The sequence below is a fragment of the Anolis sagrei genome, chromosome 4 (genome assembly GCF_037176765.1).
Source record: "Anolis sagrei isolate rAnoSag1 chromosome 4, rAnoSag1.mat, whole genome shotgun sequence".
NCBI lineage: Eukaryota > Metazoa > Chordata > Lepidosauria > Squamata > Dactyloidae > Anolis > Anolis sagrei.
Window position 1 is genome coordinate 103564487 of NC_090024.1, and position 18282 is coordinate 103582768.

Here is an 18282-nt window from a genome sequence, read left to right on the forward strand (position 1 = left end):
TGAAGTCAGGCTTTCTCAACTCACGAGGAAGGAAATGGCAAACCTCTTTGAGTAAATCTTGCCAAGAAATCCCATGATAGGATTGCCCTAAGTCATGGTCAACAAATATTTCCTTCAGTACTAGAGACACTCCCTAAATGGACATTTTTAAATATTTTATTTCACAATGCTTGGAAAACTTTTTTTTTTGACTACAGCTCCTCAGCCGCCTATATTGGCTGGGGATTCAGAGAGTTGTGAATTTTTGAAGTAACATTTTCAAACTTATTTTTAATGCATGGATTAAAAAATGAGGCATCATGTGTAGATGTGAAAAATCTGCTACGTGCATGCAAAAGCTCTGTAAATACATGCCCAAGAGAGACTCGATATGTGCATCTGCAAGTCTTATGGAACTGTGGCTGTATAAAGTGGGAAATGGGCCTCAGGGCCTTTTGCTTTTTGCCTTTTGCTTTCTTTTTCCTCCAGAAAAGAAAATGTAGCTTCTTGGCAGGGTGATACAATGATCTGAGTGCTGGACTATGACTCTAGAAATCAGGACTTGAATCCCTGTTCAGCCAGGGAAACCCACTGAGTGACTGCAGGCAAATCACACTCTCTTGGCCTCAAGAGTAAAACAAGGCCAAGAAAACACAATGATAGGATTGTCATACTTTGGAAAAACTTAAAAGGCATACAGTGACAATAGTTCACCCTTAAAGATCACAGGAGGGTTGTTCCCAGAATGTTACAAAGTCTCAGGATTGCCCTGAGAGGAAAACAACCTCTGTGTGGTGTCACTTTGTATCACCTGTAAAAACAACTCCCTCCTCTAGACCATTGCTTCTTAAACTATAGGTCCCAAACCCAAGCAGGGTCCCCATAACTTAACATTGAGGTCCCAAAAATTGCCACAGTAAATGTTTTCTGAACATCATCTAGTGGCTATCTGGGACATTTACACGCATCTATTGTGCAGTGCTTACAGTGGGCTCTGCAGAAGATGCTTCAGCTGTACTTCACAAATGGGAAACTCAGCCTATTTAGCAAACCTTGCAAACACTGACATTATCATTAAATGTTTGATTTCTATGCCTATGTTATAAGCCTCTACACCTGGGGCAATGTAAGCATTTCTTAGGTCAAAAGGGGTCCCAACTGGGAAAATTTAAGAAATAATAATAATAATAATAATAATAATAATAATAATAATAATAATTTATTTATAATCTGCCCTATATTCCTGGGGGAGTGTAGCCTGCTCTTAACCAGGCTACAGTTTTTTCCATTTGTGACCCCTTTCTGCTTATATTTGTTTGGCAACCCTGGATATATAGGTATATTAAATCAAACATTTACTGATAATAAATCTGCACTTGCAAGGCTTATTCAACAGGCTAGTTTTCCTTTTGATGAAGTACAGCTGAAGCATCTCCTGCAGAGCCAACTGTAAACATTGCACATGATTGCTGATTCATGTAAATATCCAAAAAAGGCCACTAACCTTTTGTTGCTGCCAAATTTTTGTGGCCCCATCATTGAACTGAGGGGTCCCGACCCATAGCACTATAACAAAATTTAGAAAACATTATGTTCCTATTTTGGAAGTGTAATTCTTGTTTAACTGCATGATACTTACTTTGAAAGTAGTTATTATACTCCAGAAAGTTCATTTTTGTGGCTGCCACAAACTATGTTGAATTGGTTGAGACTTGATGAGATATTCATTGAAAAGTAGAGCATAATGTGCTGCAAGATGTCTCACAAAAAAAAAAAACATTTTTGCAATTTAATAAACTTTTTCCATGTTTTTATGATAGAGCCAATTAGAAAATGACATTTATAACCCAGGCACAAAACAAGTTACATACTATAATAAATCTGTATTTACAAGGCTTGTTAAACAAGCTATTTTTCTTTTGGTGAAGTACAGCTTAAGAATTTCCTGCAAAGCCCACTGTTAACACTGCACACTGTTGCTAACAAATTTGTGTAAATGTCCAAAACGGCCACTAACTTTTTGCTGTTGCCAAATTTTGTTCATGCTTAATTGTACAGTACTTACTTTGAAAGTAGTTGTTATATTCTGGAAACCTGAATATGGTTGAGGCTCAATGAGATACTCATTGGAAAACCAGAGCAAAATGTGCTGCAGGATTTGCAGTGTAATAAACTTTCCCTAAGTTTTTTTTTATGATAGAACCAACTAGGAAATGACCTTGATGTGTGATTTATTTATATGTTTGTTGTATGTTATATAGTTGGAGGCCCAAACAGCTGAAGGGCTGCAGTTTGAGGATGCCTGATTTAGGGCTATACTGTCCATAAGGTCAGCAGTTTGGCACAGCATGGGGAAAAAATTAAGTCCTCCAGGTATTTTTGGACTTCAACTCCCACAATTCATAGCAGTGGGAATTTATGGGAGTTGAAGTCCAAAACACCTGGAGATTCAAAGCTTGCTTATACCTGGTAGCCCTGGAACTCCCTTCCTAGAGAGGTGCAATTGGCCTGCTTCTTCTTGGCCTTTTGTTCACAAATTAAAACCTTTTTGTGGAACTAGGCCTTTTCTGACGACTTATAATAGGCAACTGCCAGAATGCTACTGGTAATATCCATCTCCAAATGCTGTTTTGGACTTGGCAATGTTGTTACAGGCCCAACAGAAATAATGTTTTAAGGATCTTAGTGCAATTTGTTTTATGGATAACCTCAGTGGCCAGAGGGAATTTTTAATGGTATATGTTGTAAATTATTAATTTATTATATATGGTTTACATAGTGTGCAATTTTTGTATTTATTTGTTTATGAGTTTTAATTGCTCATACGTTTTAACTGTTTTATAACTTGATGGGGTGTGTTTCATTGTTATGCCTATGTGGCATTGATTTTTGCCGGACTTTGTAAGCCACCTTGAGTCCCCTGCAGGGTGAGAAAGGCAGGGTAAAAATGAAGTAAATAAATAAATAAATAAATAATAACCAAGTGCATAAGTGATGTACTATATAAACAAGTACATAAGAATATAAGCTACTTCGGCCCTCCAGGTGTTTTTGGACTTCAACTCCCACAATTCCTAACAGCCAGTGAAGGTAAAGGTTTTTCCCTGACATTAAGTCCAGTCATGTCTGAGTCTGAGGGTGGTGCTCACCTCCATTTCTAAGCCGAAGAGCTTAGAGGTGCCCGTAGACACCTCCAAAGATATGTGGCCGGTATGACTGCATGGAGTGCCATCAGACCTGTAGCCGGGGGGGGGGGGAGGATAGGGGTTCAACCCCCCCCCCGAAATTTTTCAGGTTAAAAAAAAACTGATTTACTCATGAATTTTAACTGGTTAACCAAATCCCCATGCTAAGTCTATGAGATGCAAAATATTAGGAGTCCCTCCAGAACTGCAAGCACTATCTCAAGCAAATATTGACAATTTATTCACACTGTCATTACTTGCAGCAATAGCTGATGTAGCAAAGCAACCAAGTTGAGGTGGTGGTGTTGAATGCTCTCATTAAGGAGGCCAGACTTGGTGGGGGTGGTTGACAGGGGCGGAGCTGCAGGCTATTGAAGGCTGCTCTGCCCCCTGCTGTGCTCTTTGCTACAGTGTGAGCTAAGAGGCAGGTTTCAACCCACCCCACCCCCCAAATTTTTCTGACTACGGCCCTGAGTGCCATTACCTACCCACTGGAGTGGTAATAAATAAATAATAATAAACCTTTATTTGTACCCCGCTACCATCTACTGAAGGACTCGGTGCGGCTTACAAGAGGCCGAGCCCAAATACAACAATAAAAACAGCAGCAGCAACAACACCACAATAACTCAGAAAACAAAAAACAAAGCAATAACATTAACAGCATCTAATGATGCAATTAAAAACAATGGCCGGGCCAAATGTAATAATTAAAATTAAAAAGATTGAGCATGGTCTAGTCCAGGGGTCCTCAAACCTTTTATACAAAGGGCCAGGTCACAGTCCCTCAAACTGTTGGAGGGCCGGATTATAATTAGAAAAAAATATGAATGAATTCCTATGCACACTGCACATATGTTATTTGTAGTGCAAAAGACACTTTAAAACAATACAATAATTAAAATGAAGAACAATTTTAACAAATAAAAACTTATTAGTATTTCAATGGGAAGTGTGGGCCTGCTTTTGGCTGATGAGATAAGATTGTTGTTGTTGTTGTGTGCTTTCAATACGTTTCAGAGTGAGGGCCAGGTAAATGACCTTGGAGGGCTGCATCCTGCCCCCCCCCCCCCAGCCTTAGTTTGAAGACCCCTGGTCTAGTCCATGGAGCGGTACCTATTGATCTACTCACATTTGCATGTTTTCCATCTGCTAGGTTGGCAGAAGCTGGGCCTAACAGCAAGAGCTCCCCCCACCTCTGGATTCGAACCTGTGACCTTTCAATAAGCAGCAGCTCAGTGGTTTAACCTATTGTGCCACTGGGGGCTCCTTTGAAGTTGAAGTCCAAAGCACCTGAATGGCTGAAGCTTGCTTATGCCTGGTAGCCCTAAAGCAGTAGTTTTCAACTTGTTGGTTCCCAAATGGCTTTCAACTCCCAGAAATCCTAACAGCGGAGATTTCTGGGAGTTGTAGACCAAAACGCCTGGGGACCCATAGGTTACTGCCCTAAACCAGGCATGCTCAACCTGATAACATTGGAGCTGTTTGAGCCTCGAACTCCCAGAATTCCTGAGCATTGAATCAGGTGGCTAGGACTCCTGGGAGTTGGAGGCCCAAACAGCTGGGAGGGAGGGAGGGAGGTGGGGGCGCGCGCAGGCGGGAGGGGGCGCGTGAGGGGTTTCTTTCTTCTTTGACGGCCTCTCTCGTTCTGCCTGTGTCTGTCTGTCGCCTGCTTTCTCCTCCCCCTCCCCCTCCCTCTCCTCCTCAGGGCACCAGCGGGCGGGGAGCGCACCTCTCGGGCTCGGAGGCCCCTCCGCCGCCCCTTCCGCGGGAGTCCTTCGCGCCGAGCCATGGCAGCGCCTTCCACTTGCCGGACTCCTCCTCGTCCTCGGCGGCCTCCTCCTCGCAGCCCCCCCAGCCCCAGCCGCACGCGCCGGCTCTCTACTACTCGAGCTCCACGCTGCCGGCGCAGCGCGTGAGCTCCCCGCTCTCCATGCAGCAGCAGGTGGGCTCGCCGACCAAGCTCCAGCGGGCGGGCTCCGCCTCCGAAGGCAGCAGCGGCGGCGGCTACGGCACCACGCAGCGCGTCTCCTCCCCGAAGCAGTCGCCGAGCCGCCTGGCCAAGTCCTACAGCACCAGCTCGCCCATCAACATCGTGGTCTCCACGGCGGGCTTGGCGCCCTCGCCGCTGCGCGTCACCTCGCCGCCCACCCTGCCGCCGCCTCCCAGCGCCGCCGCCGCCTCTTCGCCGCTCCACCAGCTCAGCTCCACCCTCGGCACCTACGCCACGCTCTCGCCCACCAAGAGGCTGGTCCACCCGCCGCACTCGCAGGAGCTCTACGCCTCCGCCACCCTCCAGAGGCCCGGCAGCCTCGCAGGTCAGTCCCTGGGGTGAAGGAAGACCCTTCCCTCCCTCGCTCTTTGCATCCTTTCGGGGGGCGGGGGGGGGGGGAGACGCTTGGGAAAGGGAATTGGCAGGAAAGGCTGTGGAAATGGAGGGGATGGAGCTGCAGCTTCAGGCAGGGAAGAGTCAAACTGTAGGGAAAGAGAACTTTCTGATTGTAGGTGTTTTGATGGGGGAATATGCTGTCCCTAAACCTGGTACTTGTTTTGATAGCTGGGTCAACACTGCCCTATATCCCAGGATCTGAGTTACTTGTTTTGAACTGGATTGTACGCAGAGGCTTGTTGGTGTTCATTTGTTCACCGTCTCCGACTCTTCGTGACCTCATGGACCGGCCCACGCCAGAGCTCCCTGTTGGCCGTCACCACCCCAGCTCCCTCAAGGTCAGTCCAGTCACCTCAAGAATGCCATCCATCCATCTTGCCCATGGTCGGCCCCTCTTCCTTTTTCCTTCTACTTTCCCCAGCATAATTGTCTTCTCTAGGCTTTCCTGTCTCCTCAAGATGTGGCCAAAGTACTTCAACTTTGTCTCTAGTATCCTTCCCTCCAGTGAGCAGTCGGGCTTTATTTCCTGGAGGATGGACTGGTTGGATTTTCTCGCGGTCCAAGGCACTCTCAGAACTTTCCTCCAACACCACAGTTCAAAAGCATCCATCTTCCTTCGCTCAGCCTTCCCTAAGGTCCAGCTCTCACATCCATAGGTAACTACAAGGAATACCATGGCTTTGACTAGGCGGATCTTTGTTGCCAGTCTGATGTCTCTACTCTTTACTATTTTATCGAGATTGGACATTGCTCTCCTCCCAAGAAGTAAGCGTCTTCTGATTTCCTGGCCACCGTCTGCATCTGCAGTCATCTTTGCGCCTAGAAATATAAAGTCTGTCACGGCCTCCACGTTTTCTCCCTCTATTTCCCAGTTGTCAATCATTCTTGTTGCCATAATCTTGGTTTTTTTGACGTTTAGCTGCAACCCAGCTTTTGCACTTTCTTCTTTCACCTTGATTAGAAGGCTCCTCAGCTCCTCCTCGCTTTCGGCCATCAGAGTGGTGTCATCTGCATATCTGAGGTTGTTAATGTTTCTTCCAGCAATTTTCACCCCAGCTTTGCATTCATCAAGCCCCGCACATCGCATGATGTGTTCAGCATACAAGTTAAAAAGGTTGGGTGAGAGTATGCAGCCTTGCCGTATACCTTTCCCAATCTTGTACGCAGAGGCAGCCCTAGGTAATTTTCAACGGTAAGCAAACAGTATTTGGCGCCCCCCTCCCCCAACCAATCACTGATATATATTTTCTGTTCGGCGTGGGAGTTCTGTGTGCCATATTTGGTTCAATTCCATCATTGGTGGAGTTCAGAATGCTCTTTGATTGTAGGTGAACCATACATCCCAGTAACTACAATTCGCATATGTCAAGATCTATTTTCCCCCAAGAGCGCCTCAAGAGCACCCCTGGGCAAAATCAACTATACTGTAAATCAGGGGTCCTCAAACTTTTTAAACAGAGGACCAGGTCACAGTCCTTCAAATTGTTGGAGGGCTGGATTATAATTTTAAAAAAATGAATTAATTCCAGTTCACACTACACATATCTTATTTGTAGTGCAAAAACCACTTAAAAACAATATAATAGTTAAAATGAAGAACAATTTTAACAACTATAAATTTATTAGTATTTCAATGGGAAGTGTGGCTTTTGGCTGATGAGATAGGATTGTTGTTGTGTGCTTTGAAGTCTTTACAGATTTAGGTTGACCCTGAGCAAGGGCCGGGTAAATGACCTTGGAGGGCCACATCCGGCCTCCAGGCCTTAGTTTGAGGACCCCTGCTGTAAATGCTTACTTTGCGTAATGGGTTGAGCCGCCCCTGATTGTACGAGTCCACACTGCCAGATAATCTGAGATAGAAAGATACTCAGCAGGCCTGTAGCGAGGTGTGGGGGTTAGGGGTTCAACCCCCCCCCCCTTTGAAATTTTTCAGGTTAAAAAAAATCTGGTTTACTCATGAATTTTAACTGCTTAACCAAATCCCCATGCTAAGTCTATGAGACACAAAAAATTAAGAGTCCCTCCTGAACTGCAAGCACTACCTACCTCAAGCAAATATTGACAATTTATTCACACTGTCATTACTTGCAGCAATAGCCCATGTAGTGAAGCAACCAAGTTGGGGGTGTTGAATGCTCTCATTAAGGAGGCCAGACTTGGTGGAGGTGGTTGACAGGGGTGGAGCTGCAGGCTGTTGAAGGCTGCTCTGCCCCCTGCTGTGCTCTTTGCTTCAGTGTGAGCTAGGAGGCAGGTTTCAACCCCCCCCCCCAAATTTAAACCCCCCCCCCTGAAATTTTTTTCTGGCTACAACCCTGATACTCAGGTATCCGATCTTGGGATATAAGGGTACTTACTTACTTAAGTGATCCCTCGTTGTCTAAGTAGGATAGTCTTCCAGTGGGTGGGTCCATAGGTGACTGTGGAACCCTATTCTTGATCTTCATCTTCTTCCATAGTGAGGGCATCGGTTTCCAGGTGGAAGGCGGTCCCAGTCGGGGTTGGCTTGATGCGCCTTCCTCTTAGCACGTTTCTCTCTTTCACCTTCCATTCGTGCCGCTTCAAATTCTACAGCACTGCTGGTCACAGCTTACCTCCAGCTGGAGCGCTCAAGGTCCAGGGCTTCCTAGTTCTCAGTGTCTATGCCAGAGTTGGCTTCGAGCCCATCTTTAAATCTCTTTTCCTGCCTATCCGTTTTTCATTCTTGAGTTCGGAGTAGAGCAACTGCTTTGGGAGACGGTGGTCGGGCATCCGGACAACGTTACCGGTCCAGCGGAGTTGAGGGTGGAGCACCATCACTTCAATGCTGGTGGTCTTTGCTTCTTCCAGCATGCTGACATTTGTCCACTTGTCTAACCAAGAGATTTGCAGGATTTTCCAGAGGCAGCGCTGATGGAATCATTCCAGGAGTTGCATGTGATGTCTGTTGACAGTCCACGTTTCACAGGCATATAGCAGGGTTGTGAGAACAATAGCTTTATAAACAAGCACCTTGGTATCCCTATGGATGTCCCGGTCCTCAAACACTCTGCTTCATTTGGAAAAATGCTACACTCGCAGAGCTCAGGCAGTGTTGTATTTCGGTGTTGATGTTGACTTTGGTGGAGAGGTGGCTGCCAAGGGAGCGGAAATGGTCAATATTTTTAATGTTATACCATCAAGCTATATTTCTGGCATTGGAGAGGATTGTCTGGTGGCTGCTGGAAGAGCATTTTGGTTTTCTCGATGTTCAGTGACAGGCTGAGCTTCTCGTATGCTTCTGCAAAGGTGTTTAAAGTGGCTTGTAGGTCTTCACAGACAACGATGTCATCAGCATACCGGAGATGTTGTTGTAACCTTGGTTTTGGCTTTCAGTCTGCTGAGGTCAAATAGCTTGCCATCTGTGTAGATCCAGCCTAAAGAAAGGATAGTCATTTGTCAGGAGTGCTTTGGTTGTGTGTTCCTTGCATGGCAAAGGAGCTGGACTGGGTGGCCCTTGGGGTCTCCTCTGAGGTTGTGGTTCTATGATTCAGACATGCTTTCTTTCAGACCGTGTTCTTTTGGAGCAAACTTCAGTGACTAAAACTGGATCTACACTGCCATATAATAATTTGAATGTGTGTTATAGTCTATAGAATTTATAAAAGACAGTCCAAAACTGGCATGAGCAAACTTTGGCCCTCCAGGTGTTTTGGATTTCAACTCCCACAATTCCTAACAGCCAGAAGTCTGTTAGGAATTGTGGGAGTTGAAGTCCAAAACACCTGGAGGGCCAAAGTTTACCCATGCCTGGTGTAGACCCATATGATACAGTTCAGTGCAGTCTGCACTGACTATATAATGCGCATTCAAACTACAGGGTTAGTCAAAATGCATAGGCCAATAAGCCATTCAATTGAATGGCTTATTGGCCTATAAATTTTGACTAACCCTGTATTATACAGCAGTGTATATACAGTCTTAGTCCCCATTACTGTCAACCTTGTGTCTTCAGTCCTACTTCCAAGTCAGTTTATTCCTAATGTGTTGTCATTAAATCGCAAGCATTCCCTTAGCAGAAATAACAGACAGCATAATCCTATCGGTGTTTGCTCAGAAGTTGAGCTGCTATTGATTTCAGTGGGCCTGGAAGTGTTTGCAATCACAGCCTTTGACACTGCTGTCTCTGTGTTTTTTCTTTTGTCATTCTCCACACATACACTTCCTGACTTAATGGAGAAATTGGCCTAGCAAGAATCAAGAGTTCTCGCTTAATGCCCTATCTCAGTGATTTTTAACCTGTGAGTCCCCGGATGTTTTTGGCCTTCAACTCCCAGAAATCCTAACAGCTGGTAAACTGGCTGGGATTTTTGGGAGTTGTAGGCCAAAAACATCTGGGGACCCACAGGTTGAGAACCACTGATCTGATTGCTTCTTGTAATGAAATAATATCTACTGAATCATGCTTTATGTTGTAAAATTTCCCAAGATTAAACGAGAACTTAATTTTAGACTCTTAAAAAGTGTTTTAAAGTTAATTTTATTTTTAGTGTCAATTCCTCCAATGGTTGTATTTTATCCATCCTGAGAAGTTAAGTATATTATGTGGGCTATAGGCATGTCTCACATAGTGTTCTCATTAGTGTGGCATATATATTTGTGCTTGTCAAGGCATGTGTTTTCCATCCCAGTTAGGAAGTGCCTCTGTAATGTATAGGTCTGCATCTGAAGAGCCATTATTGATCTTGCTGATGCTTAAATAACTAATCTGTGTACTTCTCAATGAGGAATTTTTGTTCCTAGAAAAATCTTTTGGGAGATATTGCTATAGCAACAACTGTCATACTCATGTGTTCTCCTGTCTGATTTACATGGTTAGATGTGACAATTAAGAGAATTCATATGAGAGATGGCTTTTGCTAATTCTTCTATTAAAGAAAAAGAAATGGCATTTGACAAACTGTGTTACCATTTCTGTATGTCACCACAGGACTAGCCTACCCAAAGGTTAAATTAAGCAACATATTGCAGCTATTATTCTGGATCCTGTTCTCTGAAAGTATAATAGCTTTCTCCAGGCCAGCTGGTAAAAATCTGTTTGTAGGATGAGCAGTTTTAATACCCCAGACTTTGTAGGTAGAGGTTATGTTTCAGTGACTTCTATAGGGCATACAGCGGAGGGAAAAAGCATAAGATGGTTGCATTAAGTACTGATAGTGACAGGTGATGTATCTCATCTTGGATGAGTAGTTTATCCACCACAGGTTTTAGCACAAAATTTCAAGGAGCACTGTCAAGTGCTGAATTTTACTTGAGGGCTATGGTGCAGCACCTTGGATAGTTCATTTAAAGTTCAGATTAAAATGTGGAGTGGATTCACCATCCCACTGATATTGAAGACATCTGAAGTGAGTTGTGTGGCCATGGTTGGCTTCAAAGCATTGGTTGCAGTGCATCACAAAGCGCACGGTCCCCCAAATTAACCAAGAACTCACTTCAGTGGTGCTATTTTCATTTTCCAAAAGATACCTGAGAAGGTTTGAAGAAGTGTGAATGAACTCTGCATTTATATACTGTATTTACCTGCTGGCAAACAAAGGATTCCTTTGGAAGCCTTGTGTGATCATACATTATGAGTCATACAGAAAAGGGTTACCGTTCAGTTTCTTTAGCATGGCTGTCAAATGTCTTCAATTCCTTTAACTCTGAATGATGTCTTTTAGTCATTGGTCCATGTAAAGTTGTCTAAATAATGACACTCTCTGGCTTTTCAATAGGGGTCTGTCCTAGCTATGACCTGGAGATGTCATGAATTCAACCTGGGACTTTCTGCTTAAAAAAGCTGAGCTACTGTTTTGCAATAATTAGAGCACTTCCTTCAAAGCACACAATAGTTACATTCTGATCTTTGGACCTTTCAATTGTGTATTTCAAGAGGTTCTCTACAATCCTTCCTCCCCTCCCCAGCCTTGATTTGCTTTTGTATAAAGAATGTGATCTGCATGTGAGGAGATTGTGTGATAGCAAATAAAACATGAGAGGGCTAAGGTTGCAATTCCAGCTCATGCCATTTGCCCTCTCTCAGACAGGGGCCCCTCTTTTCCCTTGTTTTTGTGTTCTATTGTCACATCTGCTTTTTCTGTCTCAGATCTCCTGCTTTAAACTGTCTTGTATTTCTATCTTTCATGGGGTACTGTTTCCTTATTATCTCACTTTCATAGCTTTCCTCTCTCCAACTCCATTGTTGGACTAAACCTTCCAGAATCCCCCAATTGCTGAAACTATGGCATCTACCCTAAAGAAGTTCCCCAAGTTCTATCCCCTCTATCCTTTTTATTTTGAGTTTCTTTCTGCCCCCAGAGAATCTGCTCCTTCTCAGTTTTCTGTTTCTCAGTCCATTGAGTGTTCTGTTCTCTTCTGGATCCCTTTTCCCCCCCAAGCTCCCTTTGTTATTCAGTGCCTGTGATATAATCACTTCTCAGCCAAATGGTGCCAGGGGCTTTGTTTCTCTGACAAAATCCCTGACTGTGTTTCAATATAGATGTTCAAGACATTTCCTGCTGATCGAGTAAGATGCTGTGCCAGCAGCATCCATTCATGAGATCAGGTCAAAAGTTTCATTTAGCAGTTCAGCCAATTTGGTTGAAATGTTTTATATCAAGAAGTATCTACAAGCACAAAATGAGAAAGCAGTTTCTGTTTGGATTTGGGCCAATCAGATCAGATAGGTGTGAATATGCAGCTGTGTGAATTATAGGAATATTTATACATATGCCAATTTTAACATTATTGCTCTGGAGCTCTGAAGAAACATGTCTACACACCTCTGGCACCTTCAGGTTGGCTGTTCTTAATTGAAACCACAAGGAAGTGTTGCTGATGATTGTACTGTTGCTTGTTTATTTATTCATCTGTTGAATAAAAGCAACATGTTTGAAGTGTCAACATATTCTGATAAACATATTCAACATATTCTGTCAGGGGTGATTTGAATGCAATATTCCTGCTTCTTGGCAGGGGGTTGGACTGGATGGCCCATGAGGTCTCTTCCAACTCTTTGATTCTATGATTCTATGAAATAGACAGTTCATGCTTGTAGGTTCACAGCCTGAGAGACGTGATTTTTAAAAAAGGAACAGGAAGTCTTCTTTCTTTGGCCCATGGATGAAGAGCCTTGCTGTGAAGTTTCCCCTGTGAGGAAAGAGATGCAGTCTCCCATTTGCACAGTCACCCATTTGGTGGAAGAAACCAGAGGGGCCATTCCATCAGTTCCAGTGTAGCTGTGCAGGAAGATCCAGTTAACTCACTTGCTTAGATGCCTGCTTCCTATATATTTTTTTCTCAATTTAAAATACATGGTAGAGAAAAATGTTTACAGTGATACCTTGACTTAAGAGTTTAATTTATTCAACAACTCAGCTCTTAACTCAAATGCTCTTATCTCAAAGGGAATTTCCAATTGAAATGCTATTCATCTGTTCCAGGCTCCTGGGAACACCCCCCCCCCATTATTTGTTATGTGTTTCTAAATTTAAAAAGTACTTTATAAATAAGAATAATGTATAAATGCACTTTCACATAGAACAATAAAAAATAACGATCAACTTTTAAATGGTAGAAGCACACAGTTCTGGAAAGGAAGCACAAAGTACAAAGTGAAAAGGCAAAAGCATCATTTTCTTCATACTGTACTCATTCCAGCCTCCCTCCCTCTCATGCTCTGTCTCTCCCTTTTCATGAAGCCAAACATACCAGGAATAAAAACCACACAAAATCACCTAACTCAAAGTGAACAAGAGTAAGGCAGGCAGCAGTCTCCCAAAGTGAACAAGAGCATGAGGCACGGAGGCTGCTCCATTGAAGCCCTAAAGCCCTGTACTGGTGTCTTAACTCAAAATGCTATTCTTATGTCAAAATGACACCTGTGCTGAGCAACAGCTTTTAACTCAAAATCCTCTTAAGTTGGGACACTCTTAAGTATAGATTCCACTGTATTTGTTTTATATTGCACTCTCTGGGTAGGGCAGGAATATAGGTTGTAATTAGATATTCTTGGTAGTGTTAGTGTTCCCACACACATAAATATATGTTGATGGTTAGAAAAACATCATTATAATATGCTGAGCAAATTTTCCAACTTTTGTGAATACGTTAGTTGAAATTTTTGTCACAAAATTGGTGTCAATTAATCCCTTGAAAGGATGGAATAAAGACTCAAACCAGCAAGAAATAAAACACTATTTTTATGTCAGTTCAGTCAGTTAGATGTATTAGACATGGCCAGTCCTCGAGTTAAAAACATCTGACTTTACAAATAACTCATATATAGGGGTGAGGCAATAGAAAGTGAAAAAAATTGACTCTTTGGAAGGGAAATTCACTCCTGAAAGAGTTATGATCATGGGGAAAAGGTGTCTCCACTGAAGCTTTCTCACAAATCCTTGTTTCCACAACAAGTCACATTTTTCAAAATCCAGTTGTCACAGGGACAAAAAGTGAGGCAAAATCTTCTGAACAGGGACACAGACAACAAAAGAAACACCACAGGGGTGTTAACGCTTCCCTACACTATCTATCTATCTATCTATCTATCTATCTATCTATCTATCTATCTATCTATCTATCTATCTATCTATCTATCTATCTATCTATCTATGCAAGCAAGCAAGCAAGCAAGCAAGCAAGCAAGCAAGCAAGCAAGCAAGCAAGCAAGCAAGCAAGCAAGCAAGCAAGCAAGCTTAGGATGGCATAGGGAAGGGTGTGTGTGTGTGTGTATATATATATATTTGTTGTTCATTCATTCAATCGCTTCTGACTCTTCGTGACCTCATGGACCAGCCCATGTCAGAGCTCCCTATCGGCCATCACCATCCAAAGCTCCTTTAAGGTCAAGCCGGTTACTTCAAGGATGCCATCCATCCATCTTGTGCTCTCTCTCTCTATATATAGAGAGAGGGGGGGTATGTATGTTATACTTTTAAAATGTATTTGCATACAAATTCAACTTCAGAACAGGCCAAAATAATCTATTTTGTTCATAACTTGGGGACTGCCTGTACTTTTCAAGAGGTATTTCATGACCTTTTAAAATATCCTTAGGACTTGGTGGTCTGTTTGATATATGGCTTCTTGACTGACTTGGTTTTATAGGGAATCAGTGTGATGGGATGAGATCCTGTCAGAACCTCGTGCCAGCAAATGCAACATCCCCACACACCCCAAATTATCTGACTCACTGTGAGACTTCAGGCTTAGTGGCAAGGGCCTGTTGACACATTATGTTTTTAGATGAAGTGTGAATATGAAACAATGTTAACATCTATGGATCATATCAATATCAAATAACAGAGTTTGGTTGCAACTGTTTTGAATTAACAAGTGAGAAATGGGGAGTTGTTGCTCTGTAATATGTAGAACAGCCCTATTACTTTAGTTCTGCTAGACATTATTTTGAGACGGGTGACACCATTTGTTTCTTGCATTGATTTGAGTTCCAGCAGGGCATCAAGTTAATTTTGTTTTGCTGCTTTTCTCTAACCTTACATTATTTTCTCCTCCAAATCTGAGTATTTTTAATGGGTGTACTTTATATTTATTTTGAGCATTGCATTCCTGGTCGTACAGTGTGGGTTGGGAAGAGGACGAGAATGTGAAAACAATCAAAGGAAAATTGGTTTTCCTCCCCACTGAGTGGGAGATAATAAATAGGCTTGTTTGTTTGTTTGGCATCTTTGTTTTTGTCAAAGGTGGTTTTCTTCTTTATATATACATGTTAAAAATTCAGGTCTTGTCTGTTCATGATAGATTATGACATCTCAAGAGAGGGAAACTGAACAAGTCTTTGTTTTTTGTTTCTTAGCATTTATTTAACTCCACTGACTAATGAACTCTTGAATCAAAGGATGTCTTTGTTAAATATAAAACACTGCCAGATCTCTTCAATTAAACTCTTTGGAATCGTAGTACCCAGACTTTAAAGGGGCCGTGGGTTGGTGCTGGGGAGAGACTTCTTTAAGGGAAGCACTGAAAGAAAGGCTAAGCCGCCTTTAATAAATAGGAACAGGGCTTTTCACAGCTCACCTTGAAAAAGACAAGAACTGTTACTTTCAATTTGAAGAATGAAATCTCTGTTGAAAAATGAAGTCCCCTGATGCGGGTGACAAAGCTTGGCATTACTGCTACCTCAGAGGATTTTTGAGATTAAGGAGGATACTTGCCACTTAGCCGGAGCATATCCTTTGGGTTTGTCTTTTAAGTCGGGCATGTCTGGAATTTTCAGAGGGTGCATGTCCCTGTCCTTGGATATTCTGTCTGGTTGGGAACTTGCTTGTTATGCATGTGGGAAATAAAGCTCACTGCCAGTCCTTCAGCAGTAGTTTATAATGCTGAGAAGTATTTTTTGTCTTTTTGTGACTACATTTATAATTTGTGAATGAATTCTGTCAATGTTGAGTATAAAATTCAGGATTACAGAATGACCGTGAAGGCTAGAAGAACACCAAAATGATTTAGTTGTCCAGGGTTTTTTTCTGTAATGTTGTGTCCTGGCTCATAAATCCTAGCTTTGGAACTTGGAACAAGTATCAAGTTCAGGTATCACAGCTTCCTGCAAGTGCTGTTTTTGGTGCTTCTATCCTGGATTCTGTAAACAAGAGCTTCCTTTAGTCCTTTAAGAAGTTCTTGGAACCTTGACACTGAGGGTCCTTCTACACAGCAGTATATATTCCAGAATATCAGGACAGAAAATTCCACAATATCTGCTTTGAACAGGGTTATTTGAGCTCACACTCAGATAATGTAGAATTTCCTGCCTTGATATTCTGGGATATAGGGCTGTGTGGAAGGACCCTAAGGCTAGGTATGCCACCTAGACTTAGGGTATGCCACCTAGACTATAGCTATAATTTAATTGTGGTGGCACAATGAGTTAAACCCTTGTGCTGGCTGAACTGCTGACCTGAAGGTTGGCGGTTCGAATCCATGAGATGGGGTGAGCTCCTGTCTATCAGCTCCAGCTTCCCATGCAAGACATGGGAGAAGCCTCCCACAGGAAGGTAAAACATCTGGGTGTCCCCTAGGCAATGTCCTTGTAGATTGCCAATTCTCTCACACAAGAAGCGACTTGCAGTTTCTCAAGCCATGAGAAAAAAAACCTAATTTAATAACACAGTTGTGCAAGTGACCATTTTCAAATGGCGTTTTTAAGGTTTCAGTCCTAGCGTGTCATATTAACAAAAAGAATGATACATTTTTGTGTTCTTCAGATTTTTTTTTAATGGGGGCAAACTTTCCATAGCTGAAATTAAAAAAAAAGTGAACCAAGTCTTGACTAGTCCTCACAGTTCCAATCCTTGTGCTCCTATTACTTTTTTGCCCTTTTATGCTCCAGATCTCACCTTGGTTATGATATTCAGGCCTTTAGTTTAGTGACTTCACTGTGGTATGACCACTCCCCTTACCAATTCTTAAATGAAACAGTCAGACACAGTTGTGGAAAATAAAACAAACAAAGATTTATTGGAGAGTGTTCAAGAAAACATGGTTTGTTTTCCAAAAGTTTTATGCTGCATCATAAAGTTGGTGCATGAATGCACATGATGACATGTGTATATGACTTACTATAGTTTCTCAGGCAAAGCACATGTGCTAAAAAGTGTGATGGACAATGTAATGCATCCTCATTCCCCAAACAAACACAAGCCAAGAGTAAGTGAATGCTTTGGATACTTGATTCTCAAAGTTTGATCCTGTAGTTATTTTGGATTTCAGCTCCCACGAACTCCAACTCATTGCCAAACTCATTTGGCAATGGAATCTGGGAGCTGGAATCAAAGGTACTTGGAGGACCAAATTTTGAGAAATGATGCTTTAGATTTTGATAAGAAACTGCCTAAATTGTTGGCAAAGGATTACTTGATTGTGTGGTTGGTCATGTAGTTCACTTAATGAGAGTTTGCCTGCAAGTAAAATGTTAATATTAAAATATTTGTCCTCGTATGCCTATGAGGTGAGCTGGATAGCTTGAATGGTAATTCTACATGTACAGACCATCATTTTGCATTTCAAACTAGAGGAAAGTATCTGATAAAAATTAATTGTGATTAGTATTGCAGCCAGGCAATACCAGCTGGGTAGATTCATGTGCAGAACCAGCTTTGGAAACATCTGTAATGTTGATTATTCAAAAAGGTCACTCACATTTCTTAAGTCATTATCATAACTTTACTGCTGTGATATGCCTATGCCTCAGCTTCTGTATTATCTAATGTGTTGGTTTTGCTAGAAAAACAACTGCCAGAGCCAATGTACCGATTGACAGACAAATGTTGATAGCTATGAATGGCTTCACCCAAGCAAAAATAGAGTTCCAAGAAATCTTCATGCATATGCAATGATGTTTAACCTATATTTTCTGAATAGCATCAACATTTATGCTCACAAATATTTGCTCTCTTAGATTGGAAAAAATTAAGCATATTAACCACAAACTTGAATATATCTTACATACACATGCTTCCAACTTTCCAGTGCAACAAAAGAAAGACTGCTGTGTATTAAATAAAAAGTAAAACCAAAATTAATCAAAGTTTTAGCTTTAATTTACCTTGTATACCTAAACAGTGAATTTATTATTTCATATTTTATAATTATTTTTATGAAATAATGAATTGATCTTTAGTTTTTCTTAAAGGAATGAAAAAATATATATAGAGAAAGTAAGCACTGTGAAATTTCCCCTAAAAATGCATATATTGTTGCTTCAGTTTAAGGCTA

General features: G+C 42.1%; 1 protein-coding gene across 9 annotated transcripts in view; it reads left to right on the plus strand.

Moving 5' to 3' along the window:
- The window catches only part of CTNND2 (catenin delta 2), a 623732-nt gene that overhangs the window by 337272 nt on the left and 268178 nt on the right, over positions 1-18282 (plus strand). For all 9 annotated transcript variants that reach the window (XM_067467540.1, XM_067467541.1, XM_067467543.1 and 6 more), the window contains one exon: positions 4873-5482. In XM_067467540.1, coding sequence (XP_067323641.1) covers positions 4873-5482 — 610 coding nt within the window. The remainder of the gene's footprint in view (positions 1-4872; positions 5483-18282) is intronic.